General features: G+C 49.2%; 1 protein-coding gene across 1 annotated transcript in view; it reads left to right on the top strand.

The window, feature by feature from the left end:
* The window catches only part of COL11A2 (collagen type XI alpha 2 chain), a 98,433-nt gene extending 79,478 nt beyond the window's left edge, over nt 1-18,955 (top strand). Inside the window, exons 50-67 of the mRNA XM_080985767.1 lie at nt 377-430; nt 1,809-1,916; nt 2,619-2,672; nt 2,768-2,821; nt 3,060-3,113; nt 3,262-3,315; nt 6,340-6,447; nt 7,719-7,772; nt 7,942-7,995; nt 8,697-8,804; nt 9,515-9,568; nt 10,345-10,380; nt 10,494-10,547; nt 11,863-12,130; nt 13,011-13,123; nt 13,378-13,446; nt 14,395-14,637; nt 16,490-18,955. Coding sequence (XP_080841893.1) covers nt 377-430; nt 1,809-1,916; nt 2,619-2,672; nt 2,768-2,821; nt 3,060-3,113; nt 3,262-3,315; nt 6,340-6,447; nt 7,719-7,772; nt 7,942-7,995; nt 8,697-8,804; nt 9,515-9,568; nt 10,345-10,380; nt 10,494-10,547; nt 11,863-12,130; nt 13,011-13,123; nt 13,378-13,446; nt 14,395-14,637; nt 16,490-16,636 — 1,686 coding nt within the window. The 3' untranslated portion in view covers nt 16,637-18,955. The remainder of the gene's footprint in view (nt 1-376; nt 431-1,808; nt 1,917-2,618; nt 2,673-2,767; nt 2,822-3,059; nt 3,114-3,261; nt 3,316-6,339; nt 6,448-7,718; nt 7,773-7,941; nt 7,996-8,696; nt 8,805-9,514; nt 9,569-10,344; nt 10,381-10,493; nt 10,548-11,862; nt 12,131-13,010; nt 13,124-13,377; nt 13,447-14,394; nt 14,638-16,489) is intronic.
* Nucleotides 18,956-19,309: the final 354 nt, after the last annotated feature.

Here is a 19,309-nt window from a genome sequence, read left to right as displayed (position 1 = left end):
TCCTGGTTCTTGGTTCTCTGGATGGCAGATGAGTTGTGAGTCTCTCAAATGGACTCCCCCCCTCCCACCTTAGGGATCTCGCTCCCCAGATATTCATGATCCCCTCCAAATCCCCCCAATTGCCCCCACTGCCTAATGAAAGCTCTCTTGAGCCTATTATATTATATTCACTGTTCCCAAGTCTATTTACAATGGGGGGGGCGTGTCCTGGAGAGAACCTCAGGGGCCAGGTTGAGAGGTCTGGAGGGCCTGAGATTCAGAATGAGTAAAAATACACACACTGGCTTGGAGTAAATGAAGAATGGAGGATGGGAAGAGCTTTGGATAGGACCAGACCCACACCTACACTGCCCTAAATATCCTTCTGTCGTTTCAGGGTGAGGCAGGAGAGCCGGGAGGTCCTGGTGTCCCTGGAGAACCTGGTGGCAAGGTAAGAGGCCCCCTCCCCCCCCTGCCCCATCCACCACCTCTGCCACCACCATTGCGACACCTGTCCTGCCCAGCACCCCTGATGGGATTGACTGACAGGAGTGAAACCTGTGTCCTGGTGAGGGACAGGGGAGAAGAGTTTGATTCTCTCCCCATTTGAAGGCAAACCACCTCAACTCCCCAAAACCATACGGGGACCAAAGCACAGAAGAAGCACCCTTTGAAATGTTGCGTTGCAACAAGGTGCCCCAGCTAACTCATCTACACGAGGGGGCAAAGATCAGTGCAAAACAACAGAAAAAAATGGGCAATATTGGGGGGGGGGGGAATTGTCCATTAACATCTTAGAGACCAACTAAGTATGTTCTGGGTAAAAGTTTTCGTGTGCCTGCACACTTCTTCGGATACCATCTTCTTCAGATACCAGCTGTTCATGCACATGAAAGCTTATACCCAGAACATTCTTAGTTGGTCTCTAAGGGGCTACTTAGAGGGCGGCGCTGTGGCTTAAACCACAGAGCCTAGGACTTGCCAATCAGAAGGAAGGTAAACGGCGTTTCCGTGCGCTGCTCTGGTTCGCCAAAAGCGGCTTAGTCATGCTGGCCACATGACCCAGAAGCTGTACGTTGGCTCCCTCGGCCAGTAAAGCAAGATGAGCGCCGCAACCCCAGAGTTGTCTGTGACTGGACCTAATGGTCAGGGGTCCCTTTACCTTTACATTTAAGGGGCTACTGGACAATTTTTTTACTTATTTCAACTGCATCAGACCAACATGGCTACCTACCTGAATGGGCAATATTGTTATCAATTCATTTAATTTGTGTCCTGCCCTTCCTGGCTTTGTGCCGGAGGAAGTCGCTTTGCCAAAATTTGTGGGTTAGGCACAAACGGCGTGCAAAAATGCCCGTGGGAGGAGAAATTTGTACTAAAATGCTGTGGGAAGGACTTTGAAAAAAATAATAAATGTGTGAAAACGTGGGGAAGCAGGCTAAAGACCGGAGAAATGGGGAAACCAGAACTTGTACATTTGCCAGTCCCTGATCCAGGTTCACCGTACAGAACTTTAATATCTGACATTTTCCCTCCTGGCCCCTAAAATCCTTCATGGCCCTCCATAGACGCTTCCTTCCCACAGATGCAAACGACCCACTGCCTAATCTCAGTGTGACCACCTTTTTCTCTGCCCCTATTCAAGACCCAAATTTAAGGGCTTGGTCGCTGGACCAGGCAAAAAAATCCTTCTGGTGTCTCCTGCAGTGGCCAACCCAGCTCTCCCTCTGCCGGCCCCAGAGTCCCCCTGGCATTTGGAGGGTAGACTGCCCCTGGAGCTGGAAGCCCCACTGAGCCATTTTGCCTGACCACCATTCCTCTCCCTCCAGGGCCCACGGGGAGAAAGAGGAGAGAAAGGCGAGGCTGGAGCTGCTGGCGTGGCCGGGCCCCCTGGCGGGAAGGGCCCCCCCGGAGATGACGGCCCCAAAGGGAACCCCGTAAGTGGTACTGCAGAGAGAGAGTGGGGCGAGTCCTGCCTTGCCGGGGTTGGGCTAGATGACCCTCAGGGTCCCTTCCGACTCTGCAATTCTGTGATTCTCTGTTTCTATCTCCACTTGATTTCATTCCATTCTTGGGGGGAAGTTCCTTAAAATTGGAAAGGGGGCTGTCACTGAATGGGATGGAAAAGGTAAAACGAAGCCATGTGTCTGTTGGGAAGGAACAGCTGGGCAACCGGGAGCGAGGGCTTAATCTCTTTTTTTAAATATATCTTTATTAATTTAAAATAAATACATTTATGAGGAAACAGACGTACATACAAGTAAACAAACATACAATCCAACAAAAAACAACAGAAAAATCAAACAAACCACACACTATAAAATACAAGAAGGTTAATATAATTATCATCCTATATACTCCTGATACTGAACACAATTATAAAACTTACAGAGAAGAAATTTAAAACTGACTTCCAATTAATCTCACTGTACTTTATCTATCCATTACAGTTACATATTTCTTATATAATTTCTTTTTACCTCCCTACAAACTTATATTTATACAGTACAGGGATCAGTCTAATTCTGCCAAGATGTTTCCTTTTATTCCAGAGTTTTCCAAAGATTCTTTAAAGATTCCCCCAATCCTTATAGACTTTTTGTTTTGATTGGCCTAATCTCTATCTCTCACTTTTTTAGGGTCCAGTTGGTTTCCCTGGAGATCCGGGACCCCCTGGCGAAATGGGACCTCGGGTGAGTCATGGGACCCCATTCCCTAGGAGCCCCCACAGAAGGGCCAGGATCTGACCCGGGGGCTGACCGTGACTTTGTTCCCCTCCTTCCAACAGGGCCAAGACGGAGCCAAAGGCGACCGGGGAGAAGACGGAGAGCCGGGAGAGGCGGTAAGCGCTCTAGGTCTGGCCGGAAAGAGGTTCCGGGTCATCTTCTGCTGGGTTTGGTTCCAGACATGATGCCTCCTGCGAATTCACCCTCCTCTTTCCCCAACGGCGAAGGGTCTCCATCACCTTCTTGGCTTCCCAAGACGTCCTTCTGCCAGAGTTGCCTTCCCCTTCTTTGTCTTCTTCCCAATTCCACTCCTCCTCGTCCAGCGTGACCCCCTTCCCTTTCTCCCCCTTCCAGGGCTCTCCAGGACCCACTGGTGAGAACGGACCCCCTGGCCCGCTTGGCAAGAGGGTGAGTGGAGAGGGAGGGGCCACATCCAGTCCAACATCTAGAGGGTCCAGGCCCTTGGGCTTCGGGGGCCAGAGAGAGAGGGGCCCCTGTGCCTGGGGGCCAGCTTGGCATCTCTCTGAGCCCGGTGCCTCCCCATCTCTCTCCACAGGGTCCGGCCGGCACCCCAGGCCCCGAAGGACGTCAAGGGGAGAAAGGCGCCAAGGTGAGTTACCTGGTCGCCAGGTAAATGGAAGGGGAAGCCGGACAGGCAGGTGGCTTGGCTACCCTAAAGAAGAAACTATGGGATATCAGAGGAGGCAAACAGGCCCGTGTGTGTGTGTGTGTGTGTTGTGTTATACCTTTCAGTTTTCCATGTGCTCTTTTAATATTTGAATTTATTTGCCCTGCCCTCTAAGGTCCCAGGGCAGGGGTTAGAACAACTGAAATATATTTTTACTGCTCTTTCATTTTTTTAAAAAGAGATTTAGTTGTGATTCCTGCATTGCATGACCCCTGGCATAGCTGTCAACATTTCCCTTTTTTTAAGGGAAATTCCCTTATTCCGAATAGGATTCCTCGCAAGAAAAGGGGTTCCCCTCCAACTCTGCAGTTCCATTATTCTTAACCTCCCTCCCTCCAGGCTAATCCTACTCCCAAAACTCCTTCAAGGACTTCCATTTCCCCAGCCACTCCACATCCTGGTCGCTCTCCTTTGGCACTCTGCAGGGCAGCACAATCCCAGTGCACGTCTACTCAGGAGTAAGCCCCGGAGAGGCCCACGCAGAAGTAATTGCTAGGTGGCAGGATTGTGGCCTGAGGCCATTCCTCCTGCCCCGGAGGGATTTGTAGCTGGTTTAGGATGGATCTCTCAGCTGCAATTAAAAAACAGAAAACAAAACCCTGAGCTGTAATTTCAAAAGATTACGGGGCGATGGCTGCAAACCGCTTGGGGCTGCGAAAGAACAGAAATAAAATCCCCTGCCGAGATGAAGTTGGAGTCCTCCCTCGCTTAGGCCACCTTGATTATATATTTCATGGAAATGCAGGCTATAAATTCTCGAAACGGATAAACAGCGAAAGAGGGCTTGGGAACGAGGTGCTCTGTGTTTTTTTTTTAAATAGAACAACAAAGTTCTGGGATCTAGCTCTTAGGACAGCAACGCACCAACTTGCACACCTGACACCATCGCTAAACAGCTGTGGGAGACGGAGGTGTTTTGCTCTTCCCAGAAAGCACAACTCAAAAGCCCCACAAGGACCAGTTAGCTGTGATTGCACGGGGTTGGGATAGATGACTCTTGGGGTTCCCTTTCCAGCCCTACAATTCCTGATTTCCCCTCTCAGGAGATAAAAATGTTTTTGTATATGTTGGAAGCTGTCCAGAGTGGCTGGGGTAAAATAATAATAATAATAATTATTATTATTATTATTATGATCATCATCACCACCACCACCACCACCACTGTCATCATCTCAGTGTGCAAGAGTGGCCTTTGTTTACAAATCTGACAGTCTGTTTCCAGGAAAACGAGTTGCTTCAGGGACTTCGGTGCAGTTTCTTAAAAAACAATTATCATTTGGTTTTACAAATTTGTTCACATTCAAAATCACAAATAATAAAAAATTACACAAGATTCTTCCGAATCTCTGGACTGCCCTCCACGGGTTCTGTAATTAACCTTTCCAACTGCATATTGTAAATCACTCTAATTTGTCAGTTGTCCAAAGTCCATGTAACATTGCAAGAGTTATTTAAGACCTGCTATAGACTCCAAATGCTTACAGTGGTCTCTCAAGTATAATATTAATTTCCCCCATTCTTCGTTGAAGTTTTGATCCTCCTAGTTTCTGATTTCCCCATTCATTTTTGCCATCTCTGCATAGTCCCAACAGCTTGGTCCGCCATTCCACACTGGTGGGGACCGACTTGGGTGCAGTTTCAACAGGCTGGGACAGACTCCCCTCCCACCATAATTTTGATTATTTTTAGATGAAACACAGCCTGGGGAGTTTGTGGCTTTGGAGGGAAGGGGTGTGTGTGTGTGTGTGTGTGTCTCTGTGTGTGTGTCTAATTTTCTCCCTGCTGGCTTTCCCCCATGCAAATCCCAACCCCACCTCACCCAAAATCCCCAGCTGGGGAAACACAGCCAGATGGGTGGTTTAAATAATAAATTATTATTTTTATTTCATTGTTGGGGCTCCTGCAGAACTGGCAGCTCCCAAACTTCACCCAGCCCTTTATTCCCTTTCCCACTTACAATAAAGTAGGACACCTCGCCCATCCACATTTTAATTCAAGGCCTGTTGGGTGAGGTGGTTTTTCTGTTTTTTATCGGTAAAGGTTTTCATTTCCTTTTATACGTCCTATAAGAACGGGTGAAAATCAAAAGATGGAAAATCTGAACTGTGAAATCGGGGTTGGACTAGATGACCCTCAGGGTCCCTTCCGATGGCACAATTCTATGATTCTTTGATACTGCTGTTTGTGGAATGTCTTATTTAGTTGTGAACTACTCTATTTATTTACTTATAGTTAATAATAATAATTGGTATGCCGCCCTTCCTCCAAGGATCTAAAGGCTGTTTACAACATAAAAATGCAATACAAAAACCACATAATACAGAATAAATCCCGCTTGCTGGTTTTCCATTTGGAGGATCTGTTTAGCCGCTGTAAGAATGGGCTGCCAGACTGTGTGAATGAATGAAATTTATTATTACGGTCACAGACCAGTTCCGGCTCACTTACAATCTCAGGGAAACCATAAAACGCAACAGGGATACATTGAATTGCAATTGGGTATAACAGAGACAATTCAGATATAGTGGCAGATTTAATATATATTAAATCTTGATCACTAAAATATAACCTAAAATTGTCATTTAAAACCTTAGTCATTTTGGTAGTTCCCTGAGTTTTATGGCAGTCACACAGAATTTGGCCACCCAGAGCGTCATCTCAGGATCCTTGTCCTCTACCAGGAGCTTTAGACATTGACGTTTGGACCCATTTGGAGATTTTGGTACAACAGGGGTGATAAATACTGAGCGTATATTCCCGTAGAAATGGCAGCGTGGAATAGCAAGAAGGAAAGCAACTGGGTTGTGCGTCTGGGCAAATGAAAAATATTCCGAAACAGAAGTGAGGGGGCGGGGATTGGCCGCTTTGTGGACTTGTCGAGTCAGAAGGGACCCCGAGGGTCATCCAGCCAAACCCCCTGTGACCTTCTTCCCCTTCCCTCTCTAGGGAGAGCCAGGAGCACTGGGAGCCCCAGGGAAGACGGGGCCCGTCGGCCCTCAGGGACCCCCGGGGAAGCCAGGGATGGACGGACTGAGGGGCCTCCCCGGATCAGTGGTAAGGAGACCGACCCGGACGCCGGGGTTCTCTGGGAGGGGCCGGGTGCGCATGTGTGTGTCCGCTGAAGTCGGGCTCAGTTGGGGCCCCCTCGTGTGGCACCAGGGGAGCCTCAAAGACCCCCAACAGTGGGGCAGGGTTGGTGTCTTGTGGTCCTCCAACCAAGTCCCGTTGCAGGATCCTGGAGAGTTTGTGGGGGGCGTATGGGGTGTCAGGGAAGGGGTGGGACCTCTGGTGGGGACATGTCTTCTCCTTCTGGGGTGGTTTGTCCACCTTTGGCCCCCACCTCACACTCCTGGGAGTTGTGGGCCTGGGGCAGGGGTCCCGATCCCGGGAAACGGTGAGGAGAGCTGAGGGGTCTCAGACCCTCGGAGTTGGGGGCTCTGGTGGGACCAAGTCCAACCTTCAAGAAGGCAGTGGAGTAAGGAAAACAACATGGCAGGTTGCGAGGTTTTTGCGGTTATCAGGAAGGCCGACCTGAGAATCATCTCATTTTTGTTTTTGATAATGCTGTATTGTATTTTAATATTCAGTTGGAAGCCACCCAGAGTGGCTGGAGAAACCCAGCCAGATGGGCGGGGTATAAATAATAAATTATTATTATTATTATTATTAAGGTGCCAAAATTATGGCTGAAGGTGGTCTCTGTAGAGACTGCTACAGCCAATGCTTAGTCTACGGGGTATTTTTATGTTTAGTAGATAATCCATTGGTTTTTGGATCGATTCTAATTTTCCTGAAATAAAGCAAAGACCAGAATGGAAGGTGGTTGAAATCTCTACGCTTCACATGGTTGCTTCTAAATGCTAGAAATAAAGTATGTTCAGTCAGGATAAAAAATAGAAGGCACAGTGGACGCTCGGGTTGTGAATGTGATCCGTGTGGGATGCACGTTTGCAACCCGCAGCGGCACGTCTCCGCATGCACGGGTTGCGATTCAGTGCTTCTGCGCATGTGCAAAGAGCGATTTAGCGCTTCTGCGCATGCGCGACCGCCGGAACCCGGAAGTAACCTGTTCTGGTACCCAGCTGCAGCCGCCGTTGTGATTCTCCAGCAGTTGAAGAAGATGGGTTGGGGGATGCATTGCAGCAGGGAGGGGAGGAGTCTGTGGGCGGGGCCAGAGCAAAAGTGGGCGGAGCACTGGGCGCTTTGAAGGGCGGGGCTGTGTGAGGCCCCCGAGGGCCACCTAGAGAGGCTGGGAAGGGCTGCCTTTGGGCACTGAATTTCCCACCCTGACTGAACTCTTTTGCCACCCTCCCCGTCTCTTCCAGGGGGCACAGGGCAAGCCAGGAGCGACCGGCCAGGCTGGGCCCCCGGGACCAGTGGTGAGTGTCTGGGGTCTTCTCCATGGCCAGGGGGGTGGGGATGGTGGATGGTGTGACAGCCTATGGGGAGAGAGCTAAGGGTCCCAACCGTTGGGCCTCTTGCAGGGGGTTGAGCTGGATGACCTTTGGGTTCTTTTCCGACTCTACTATTCTGCGGTTCTTCCTGCAGGGCCCCCCCGGCTTGCCTGGGCTGAGAGGCGACTCTGGACCCAAAGGAGAGAAGGTAAGGCGAGGGTTCCCTCCTTGAATAGGGGGCAGTTGCTTCTCTGTTTGCCCCCAAGATGTCCATGCCACATCATCACTTTGGTCTCTTAAGTGGTGAACGTCAAACTCAGTCAGTAGAAAAGAGACTGTTGGTCAGGGAGGCCTCTGGCTAGGAAGCTTCTCCTCGGTGTTCGATGGGCAAAAATGGACAAATGAAGGCCCAGTTTAATCTTCCGGAAAATGTAGCTTGAGATGGGTGCTTTCCAGGTTTCTCTTGGGGGAGTGAAATTGACTAGACCACAAGTGGCTTGGGATCTGGAAAGTAACTAGATCGCAGGTTGGTTGCAAACTGGAAACGGATGAAGTCATAAATCGCTTGCAATCCGGAAACTGACTACACCATAGTTCGATTTCGAACTGGAAATTAACTAGACCATAAATTGCTTGTGATAACCATAAGTTGCCTGTGATAACCATAAGTTGCGGAAATTGGCTGGACCGTAAGTCGCTTGGGATCCTCAAAAACTGACTAGGCTGCAGGTTGCATGCTATCTGGAAATGAACTAGACTGTAAATGACTTGGGATCTAGAAATTGACTAGACCGTAAGGGACTTGGGATCTAGAAATTGACTAGACCCTCAGTGGTTTGTGAAGTGGTCCAGTCCATCCCCCCCCCCCCCGCCTGGTGCCTCTCCAGTAAGTGCCTCCTCTCCCCACAGGGACACCCCGGTCTCATCGGCCTGATCGGACCCCCAGGAGAGCAAGGGGAGAAGGGAGACCGAGGCCTGCCTGGCCCACAAGGCACCGCAGGCCAGAAAGGAGAAACGGTGAGTTTTGGGGGGCAGAGATGTGGGGCGGGCAGGATCCAAATAAAACCAGAACAAAGAACGGAGGACCCTAACCCCTAAGCCATCAGGGAAAAGCCAACAGGAAACACAGGATAAAGGAGAATTTGTGGCCAGGCCTCCGTTCCGGGGAGATTCTGTCGCTGGGATTTCTGCTCTGCGGGGGTTGGACTAGATGACCCTCGGAAGCCCCTTCCAACTCTAGGATTACACAGAGAAACAACCCTCCGTCCTACGAAATATCGACAACCACCTGAGTCTTCCTCCGAACACACTTTTGCACCACCGCTTGTTTCTTTTTGCTGTTTAATTTGATTTATTTTTTAAATTCTGTATCCTTAGGGTGAGTGAAGGGTGGGCAGTGGATAAACAAATAGGAATAAAAATGCAGATAATTTGCCGTTGTTACCTGTTTGCGGGTTTTGTTGCCTTTAAAGGTTTCTCAACAAATAAACAAGTTCAAAATCTTCTAGTGAAGTCAATTCCGATTGCTGCAAAGAGGGAGAGAAGCGAAGGGTGGGGGAGGGGACATTGGGGGTGGGGGGAGAAGCCGGGGGGGGGGGATCTTCTGTGACTATAGCATGGGGAGAAGGTTGCAGGGATCGGCGGGGGGTCAGCTAGGACTCCTGGGTCCCCCGAGATGGCATGGCCTTGTCCGACTGACCCTTTCTCTCTCTGTTTTGCCCCCACAGGGAATCCCTGGTCCGACCGGCCCCCTCGGACCCGCAGGACCCCCTGGTCTCCCCGTAAGTGAGCCCCCCCCTTTGCCCTCTCACACACCCTCCCTGTGTGGCACCTTCTAACACCTTTTTAAAAACATTATCCTTTCCAGATTTATACATTTCACTAATTTTTCAATCATTCTGACATTTCAAAACTTGACTTCCTTCCCCCTCTTTCTGTGACTCCTTAAATTTATTTCTAATATCTTCTGCCTATCCAAAATTAACTGAATTTGCTCCTTTATTTGTCTACTTTAAATTTATAACCCTTATAAAACCGCAGGTTATGACAATAATCCTGGCAATGATTTTATCTGTAAATATTCAATAAACCATTTCCACTCTTTTATAAAAAGTTTGTTGTCTCGGTTTCTTATTTTTCCGGTAAGTTTTGACACTTCCGCATAGTCCGTAAGTTTTTGTACATATTCTTCCTTATGCTGGGACTTCTTTGGGTTTTGAGGGCAAGTAACATATCTAATTGGTTTTTGATTTTTGAATTTTATTGTTAATCATGTTTTTATATTGTATTTTATGCTGCTTTTATAATTAAGTGTTTTAAATTTGTTGCTAGCTGCCCTGAGCCCGGTTTTTGAACCAGGAAGGTCGGGGTATAAATAAAAAATTATTAATATTATTATTATTGCTGCCGTAGTCGCGTACATGAATAAGTTCCTCTACAGTTTGGGTAGTTCTGTCCCTATAATTCCCAAAAGGAAAGCTTCTAGTATTTTTTTACAAAAGTTATTTTGAACATCCTTTTTGTTTCATGATATGCCTTTTCCTCCTCCCTTCCCCAGGGTCCAGGCGGCCCCCCAGGTCCTAAAGGAGCCACGGTAAGAGCCTCCCCACACATTGAGCCCCCCCACCCTCTTGGGGGGACAGGCGGGGCGAGGGCTTGCCCCTCTTTCCCTCGCGTGCCACTCACATCGCCAACTTCCTTTTCTAGGGTCAAGCGGGACCCAAAGGTCAGCGCGGAGTCCCTGGTCCCCCTGGACGGCCGGTAAGAAAACCCCACACATTCCCTGCTTCCTCCCCACACCCCAAGGTCTGCTCCTCCAGCTGGGAAAGCGAAACCTTCCTGACTTGAATGGCCTAGGAAACTGTGTTGTTGTTGTTTTTAAAAAATTATATTCATGGTAAATATTCAGGCAGTAGCGCTCAATACTCTTAATCCCAGGGTTGTGGGTTTGAGTCCCATGTTGGGCAGAAGATGGGTTGGACTAGATGACCCTGGGGGTCCCTTCCAAACCTGTGATTCTCTGCTAATAATAAGAGCAGTGGACATGTTGGATTGGGTTCTGGTAACTGGGATTTCCCCACCCAGCCTCCCACACGGCTGCCCTCTGCCTTCCTCAGGTCAGCCGAAAGGAAGCCCCTCTCCAGAGTTAGACTGTGGAACTCCTTGCCACCAGGGAAGTTTTTAATGTGTGACATTTTAATGTATTTTTAATCTTTGTTGGAACCCGCCCAGAGTGGCTGGGGAAACCCAGCCAGATGGACGGGGTACAAATAATAAATTATTATTATTATTATTATTATTATTATTATTATTATTATTACTGAGTGTGGGAATGTTCAGGGATGCAGGAGAGGATATATTGTTCGATTATAGCCTTTCCAACTTGTGTTGGAATTTTAGCAGAGTAACATTCCCCTTTTTTAAATTCGCAGCAGATGCGTTTGCTCAGGCTCGCTAAAGCCTCTATAATAACTGTTCTGGTATTTCCCCCTTATTCCCTCATAAAAGAGAAGACACGACATGGTCTTCTATAAAAGTATAAAAAGGTTTACTCACACATCATTCTGTTCACAATAGGATCCCAGAAGGCAGACTTAGCTTAGAAAAGTAACATACACTTGGAAACTACTCCATAAGAAGACAGTCCCTTTGCCCTCTCTTGGCTGGAGGCCAAGAGAGCATCTTTGACTAAGCAGACGTTGCTTCTTTGATGCATGTAGTCAAAAAAAGAGAGATGGTTTCATGCTTTTGTCGTTTACCTGCACAGGTGAGGCCACGCCCACCTCTAGTCACATGCAGAGGAAGTCTGTCCCAGCCCAGAAGGAAACAGGAAGTTGACCTGCTGGCTGGACAGACATTCCTCCCCAGGTGTAAGCATGTTCATTCTAGGAATGTTGTACTTGACTGCTCTTGTGTTTCACATCCCACACTGAGAGGATTGGGCAAGTTCACAGCCATGCTCCTGACTCAGAGGGGAACGTGGCCTGAATGGCAGCTGCCGGAAACCAACCGCAGGAGGGAGAGAAGGCTCTTGAGTTCGAATTCTGACGGGTGGTTCTCATGTTCTCCTGGCCAGGGACCCCCCGGAGAGGTGATCCAGCCGCTGCCCATCCAGAGGCCCAAGAAGAACAAGCGTTCGGTGGACGGCAGCCAGCTGGTGGCCGAGGAGCAGCCGCCGTCGGACGGGGCAGGCCAGGCGCCCTCGGAGGGCATGGAGGAGATCTACGGTTCCCTCAACTCCCTGCGGCAGGAGATTGAGCAGATGAGGAAGCCCCTAGGCACCCAGGAAAGCCCCGGGCGAACCTGCCAGGACCTGCTGCTCTGCCACCCGGACCTTCCTGATGGTGGGTTGGGGGGCTCAGGGTCCCCTGGAAGACAGGAGTAATAATAATAATAATAATAATAATAATAATAATAATAATAATATTCTTTACACCCCGCCCATCTGGCAGGGTCAGGGTGGTGGTCGTCCAGCCGCACTTGAGTTGTTCTGCAACTTCCATGAGCTCCCAGCAAGCGCAAGGGATGATGGGAGTTGTAGTCCAATGTCTGCAGGTGGGCAAGGCCATTGCAAGGAGTCACAGAAGCCACTGGGTGAGGCTTCCCGGCCCATCCTGCCCGAGCCACCAAAGCGGCAGGTGGGAGGTGCGATTCCTGCCTCGCAAGGAGGCAGGACAAAGAGCCTTGGGTAACTCGCATAAGTGAGCCCAGCTGCATCCTTTGGGGGGAAAGCAGCCCAGGATTCCTAGCCTGCTTTGCTGATGCAAGGCGGGCGGCAAAGATAGAAAAGGGGAATTCCTGGAGGCAAAGATGATGAGAAAACCCCAGCAGGGATTTAAAATCTCAAAACGTGCAGCGGTTCAGTGTGGAAATACAGGCCATTACACCCCTTCCAAGTTCCTTTCAAAGTTCCCCTCTTCCCTAAGCATAGAGAGAGACCATAAATTGGGTAACCTAAAAATTGGTTTACTTACAAACTCTCCAAAGGTCAGGTCCATGTGCTTTTCCATGCAGCATTCAGAAAAAGTTGCGCAGCTGTGAGGAATCCTTTGCTTTAAGGGAACCTCCAGACCCAGAGTTAGTCCATCTCGATTCCTTGTTCTTTGGCTACTGTCAGAATTAGATGGGGGGGGGCCCTATGGCCTCACCCAACTGCTGCTGCTGCAAGGCTTTTCTGATGTTCCGTTCTCCTTTTCTTCCCACCCCCAAAATAATAATATCCAGGCGAATACTGGATCGACCCCAACCAGGGCTGCTCACGAGATTCCTTCAAGGTCTACTGTAATTTCACAGCCGGCGGAGAGACCTGCGTCTTCCCCAGCCAGGAGATTCGAGAGGTAAGAGAAATGGGATTAGATCTGTCGGGGGGGACGGATGGACTTGATGACCTCTGGGGGTCCCTTCCCATTCTGCGATTCTTTGAATCTCTGCCCTCCAGATGTTGATTTGATTGATGCTCAACTGGACCGACTGCGATGTCCACGTGACGGAAAGCCTATTCCGAAATGATGGCTGCTGCCATTCTTATTCTTATTCTTTACAAATGAAGGTTGCATTCCGGTATATTTCCCTCTCTCTCTCCTTTTCCCAGGTGAAAATGTCGACGTGGGAGAAAGAGAAACCTCAAACCTGGTTCAGCCACTTCCAGAAAGGCAGGAAGGTGAGGGAATTGGGATCCAGGGGGTTATTTACATGTGGTATAGTGACCCCAACAGTGTCTCTGGGGCTCTGCAGACCGAAAGGAGGAGGAGGAGGAGAAGAAGAAGAAGAAGAAGAAGAAGAAAGGATTTAGTTACACTACTTCTAGATTTCAAAAGGAAGTCATAGAAGGAAGTCATGATAAAATGGTTACAAGATATAGGTCATATTATTTGAAGACCATATGTGGTGGGAATGTAAAGAAATTAAAACATTTTGGGAAATGATATATAATGAGTTGAAGAAAATGTTTAAACTAACATTTGTAAAAAACCACAACCCAAAAGCATTCTTGTTAGGGGTTGTAGGAAAAGACCTGCCAAGGAAATTAAAGAACATATTTATGTCTGTGACAACGGCGGCCACAGTCTTAATAGCACAAGGATGGAAGAACGAGGAAATCCCGACAAAAGAACAGTGGCAAGGGAAATTAATGGACTATGCGGAACTGGCGGAACTGACACACAAACTGTGAGACAAGGAGAACTGTGGCTTTAAAGAAGAATGGGAACTTTTAGCAAATTACTTAAAAAAACAGCAAAATGAATTGGACTCCTTGACAGGTTTTGAATAAATATACACAAATTACTACACATACGCAAATTAATAATAATAATAATAATAATAATAATAATAATAATAAATAAAAATACCCTGTCAATCTGATTCGGCTGCCCCAGCCACTCTGGGCAGCTTCCAGCATAGTATAAAAACACAACTATGCATTCTTCACAGAATGCACAATTCACCTGTGGAACTCCCCGCCACAGGACACAGGGATGCTTTGAAGGAGACAAATGCAGGGGAGAGACGGCTGCCTGCGGCCCCTGGTTGCAATGACTCTGCTCTTCCTCCACAGCGGAGTGTGTTGCAGCAGTCTAGCCCTGACTCCTTTTCTCCCCCTCGCCAGTTCTCCTACTCGGACGCCGACGGCAACCCCCTGGGCATCGTGCAGCTCACCTTCCTGCGCCTTCTGAGCGTCTCGGCCCGGCAGAACTTCACCTACCACTGCCAGCGTTCGGCCGCCTGGCACAGTCGTGGGGAGCCGGCCCCCGGGGGCTACCAGCGCGCCCTCCGCTTCCAGGGCGCCAATGAGGATGAGCTGAGCTACGACAGCAGCCCCTACGTCAAGGCCCTGCGGGACGGCTGCGCGGTGAGTCCTCCCAGCAGGGGTGGCATCGGGCGGGAGCCGGGTTCCCTGGGCACCCGGGGGCCACGCTGTGAGGACAGGAGGCCGGGTCAGACGGGCCCCTTTGGGCAGCTGATCCGGGAGGGCCCTTTGTACGCCCCGATGGAGCCTCCAGGGACAGAGGCAGACTCTTCAGATTCCTTGGGGGCATTTGACCACTGTGAGAAGGGGATGGTGGTCTAGGTGGGCCATTGGCCTGATCCAGTAGTCCTTATGACAGAGTGGGCTGGTGGGAGGTCACTTTACGGGAATTTGAGGGGAATTTGAAGCTTTTCCAGAGCTGAATCGATGCCCAGCCTTTACTGAGCATTCTTGCAGGGAGGCTATCCGACAGCAGGGATCTCCAAACCACAAAAAGTCCAGCATCTTTTTTAAAAAAAAAATAGTCATTTGTCATGGATGCTGTAGTAGAAATTCCGGTCATGGCACGGGGTTGGGCTGGATGACCCCCAGGACCCATCCAAATCTGTGATTCTAAAGCAGGTTTTTGGATTGTGGTTTTTTTTTAAAAAAAAATTCTATTTCTATGCCACTTTTTATTCAAATAAATCCCTAAGCAGCTTACAAGCAAAAGACAAAAATGACATAATGAAACATCACGGATGCAGCATAAATGGTATAGAATGCTTAACAAATCATCAGCAAAGCAATCACAAACAAAACAGTGACTGCTCTTCTACATAAGTGGTTCCTCAGCTTTTCTGGGGGGCCCTGCCCCCCTGGTTCAGTGAACTTACACTCCACCCAAAACAACACACCATATTTTTTGCTCTATAAGATGCACCTGACCATAAGACGCACCTAGCTTTTAGAAGGGGAATGCAAGAAAAAAAATATTTTTAAAGGGAGCGGTGAGCAGAGCCTGTCTGCATCCCAGCCTCTGCTCAGCGCTCCCTTTCACGAGCCGAGAGGAGCGTGGGTGCGGCGCTTGCTGGCTTCTCCCCAGGAGGGAAAAACCCCCAACAGCCACACACATGTTCCACGCGGCTCGTGAAAGGGAGTGCGGCTCTTGGGGGCTTTTCCAGGAGGTGGGGGAAGGGACTGAGGGGCTGCCCTCTGTCCCTTCCCCCACCTCCCACAAAAGCCAGCAAGAGCCGCACGCTCTTTAAAGGGTGCGCGGCTCCTGCGGGCTTTTCTACGAGGAAGCAGAAGGGACTGACGCGGCCAGTCAGTCCCTTCTCCCTCCTTGGGGAAAAGCCTGCAAGAGCCGCACAGAGTGTGTGTGTGGCTCTTGGGGGCTTTTCCCACCTGCCTCCCACCTGCATTCACTCCATAACACACACACACACATTTCCCCTTACTTTTTAGGAGGGGAAAAGTGCGTCTTATGGAGCGAAAAATATGGTAATTCAGAAAAGCAGTTTGCATGGCCCTCTAAGATAATAACGCAACAAAATTCAAAGCAGTAGCGATAAATTGTACATTTGTTCAAAACTCAATTAAAACTACTTAGTTTAACTATGTAAAGAAAATGGATTGATTTGACCTTGTCAAAGACTTTGCCATTAGAAAAAGGAGGGTCCCCCCCCTTCAAATATAAATGAAGTGGAAGTAGACAATAAGACTGTAGGTTGTGTTTCGTTCCCCGAAATATAATTTTATGTTACGGTTTACCATTGTTTATATTTTGAACTGGATATATACGGGGCACCAAAACCTTTTAGGCGCACAGGGCCTCTAAAAGTCTTTGTCTCGCAGCAATGTTTCTGAACGCCAGAGGAAAAGTTTTTCTCGCACTCGGATCCCGCTCGCGGGTTTCCCACCACGCTGGCCAGGTTTGCCCTCACATTCTCACGCTGTCTCCTCTCCCTCACAGACACGGAAAGGATCGGACAAGACTGTCCTGGAGGTCCACACCCCCCAGGTGGAGCAGCTGCCTTTGATGGACCTTCGCGTGGCGGACTTTGGGGAGCCTGGCCAGAGGTTCGGGTTCGAGGTGGGGCCGGTCTGCTTCCGAGGCTAAGGCGGCGGGAACCCCCTGCGCACTTCACTGAGCCCACCCCCCGACCCCGTTTGCCCTTGGTCTCCAGAGGAACCCCCCACCCCACAAGCAGTGACAGAACAGGATCCAGCCTCTCTCCACGCCCCCCCTCAAGACACAGCGGATCCGTCGCCAACCAATAGGAGACTGAGGAGCATCGGGGGTCCGGGGCACCAGTGCAGACCAAAGAGAAGTGGACCGTTTGGGACAAGCCAGATGATATTTTATCGCCATTCCTCCTCCCCACCTCTCCTCCACGAGTAGCGGGTCACAAAGCAAAGCCCCCTCCCCAAACACACAGGGATCCCTCCCCACTGTAGCTCTTTTCCCGCTGAACCCACTACTCTAACCCCACCCCATGCCTGATCTCACGGCTGTCTGTCTCCCCCCCCCCCCAAAAAAGCACTAAAGCATCCCTTTCCCTATTCCTTCAGGGGTCCTTGGGGAGGAAGCGATATATATTCAACAATAATCTGCAGAATTTTCCAGTTGTAACTCCCCAGTCCCAAATCCAGTTGTTGCATTTCCCCTGTGACCCTTGCCCACCCCAGAATTGGGTGCCCTTTTTGGCTCTCTGTGGAGGCAAGAATGGGACCCTTTGCCCCCACCCCTAATGGCCACTCCCACCCCCTGCTGGCCCTTGCACCTGTTTTAAGACCTCACCCGCCACCCCGTCCCAGCTCCCCAACAGGTGAGTTTTTTTTGCAAAAGGGAAGCCACAAGCCTTTTCCTGGCTCTCTAGGGCAATCCCCTCACCCCCTAACAGACAGCACCAATTAAGCCCCACATTTACAGGAGGAAATAGGGGGGGCAGATACTACAGGAACCTGCTTGTGGGCTGGAAAGAGGCAGCTGGAGTGAACAACTTTGCTTGTCTCTATCCTAATGCACAGAGCATGGGAACCAAGCAAGATGAACTCAAGCTCCCATTACAAGGTGGCAAATGCGATTGAATAGGCACTGCTGAAACCAGAAGGGCTAAATGACACTGGGTGGGGGCAAACTTGGTACAAAAGCCCCCCACCCAGTTCAGAGACCAAGAGCAGAGAGGGGTCCTCTGGCTTCCCAATGGCCGCCTCTCCCCCAAACTCTGATCATCTCCACCCTAGCCACCATTGCCCCAAACATATCTTAACTTTCTTTTTTAATGATTCTAAAACTAGACACTGCCCCGGGAGACGGTTCCCCCCTTTTGCACAAATTAGTGTCCCGCCAGGAATTCAGCCCCCCTCCCCTCCCCTTTGCTAAACTTTCAAGCCCCTCCCCCATGTTCTGCGTGCTTCTAAGAAGCATCTTCTGCCTCCCCAACTTCCCTTCGCCCCCCAGAGCAGCTCCAAAGACCAGAAAGGAAAACTGTGTGTTTTGTTTTTTGTTTTTTTTATAAAGAGAAAAATAAATAAATAAATTAATTATATTATTTAAAGGAGTGGATATAAGAAAAAGAGACTATTTTCATCTCCTGCTGCCTTTTAATTTTTACGGTAGATGGAAAAAGGCGAGTTTCACACCCAGTTTTTGGTGCTCGGGAAGTTTAAAAAAATAAATTTATTTTCTCTCGGCCGCCTGCAAAGGTTTTTTTTCCACCCTTTCTCTCTTGAAAGGGGTCCCCCCCCCCTACACACAAAAGCTCCTCCTTGGCTTTTTTGTTTTCTTAAAAAGCAAGCGAGGGGCCGGCCCTGGTGCTGGAAGCAGGCGACCCAACCGTGTAATGTTTTGTAATTAATTGTGGAAATTGTATGGTGCCTAATAGATCATCTATAATTTTGCTGCTTTCTTTGCCTCCGTTATTATTTCCTTGCCTTTGCCCGTCCGTTGGAGTTTCGCTTTCGTATGCCCCAATGTGCAAATAATGCAGCCTCCCGGTTGAGGGTCAACTAAAGCCTTCTGCAGGGGGTTCGAGGGAGGCGCCCCCCAGGGGTCTCTATGGGGCGGGGGGCAGGGGGGCCTTGATTCCTAATGCTCCACAACAACCAGCCTCTGGATCCAGCGAACCGGTGGGCAAGCAAGGAAGCTGAAGGGACAAATAAAAAGGACTTAGGCGCTGTTAATCTGCGGAACCTCTTGCCACAAGGCGAAGTGACCAACTTGGATGGCTAAGAGTCCCAGCAGAGGCAGCAAATGCTTCCGAATATCGGTTGCTGGAAACCACAGCAGGGGGAGAGGGGTCTTGTTTTCGAATCCTGATCGCTGGCTTCCCATGATAGGAATTTTATTTTATCACACGATCTCAGGGCAGATTGCAGGGGTCTGGTTGGCCACTGTGAGAGCAGGAGCGGCACAAAACAAATGAAATACCATGAAAATCCCTGAAATGAGAAGTAATCGACTAGAAATATTACCTTGTGGCAATAAACTAAATAATAAAAATCTTTAACATCAGCAGTAACATCTAGACCATGGGAGCATTTCAGCCCTGCTCTTGCATTTGTTTAAAATCTAAAACATGTATTCCTTTCTTTGAATTTGGGCCATTTAGGTTTTTAAACCTTTTTGTAAAAGCAGCACTAGAATTTTCACACTCAACCCTTTATTACTGTGCTTTGCTTTCTTCAAGTTGGGCTTTGCCTAAAACTTGCCATTTAGGTGTTCAAACCCCTTTTTTGTAAATTCAGTATTAGAAACTGTACTTTTCAGGCCTTAATCCCTTTATTACTG

Source organism: Podarcis pityusensis, assembly GCF_964106645.2.
Source record: "Podarcis pityusensis genome assembly, chromosome: 2".
Taxonomy (NCBI): Eukaryota; Metazoa; Chordata; class Lepidosauria; order Squamata; family Lacertidae; genus Podarcis; species Podarcis pityusensis.
This window is presented reverse-complemented; position numbering and strand designations above follow the sequence as displayed.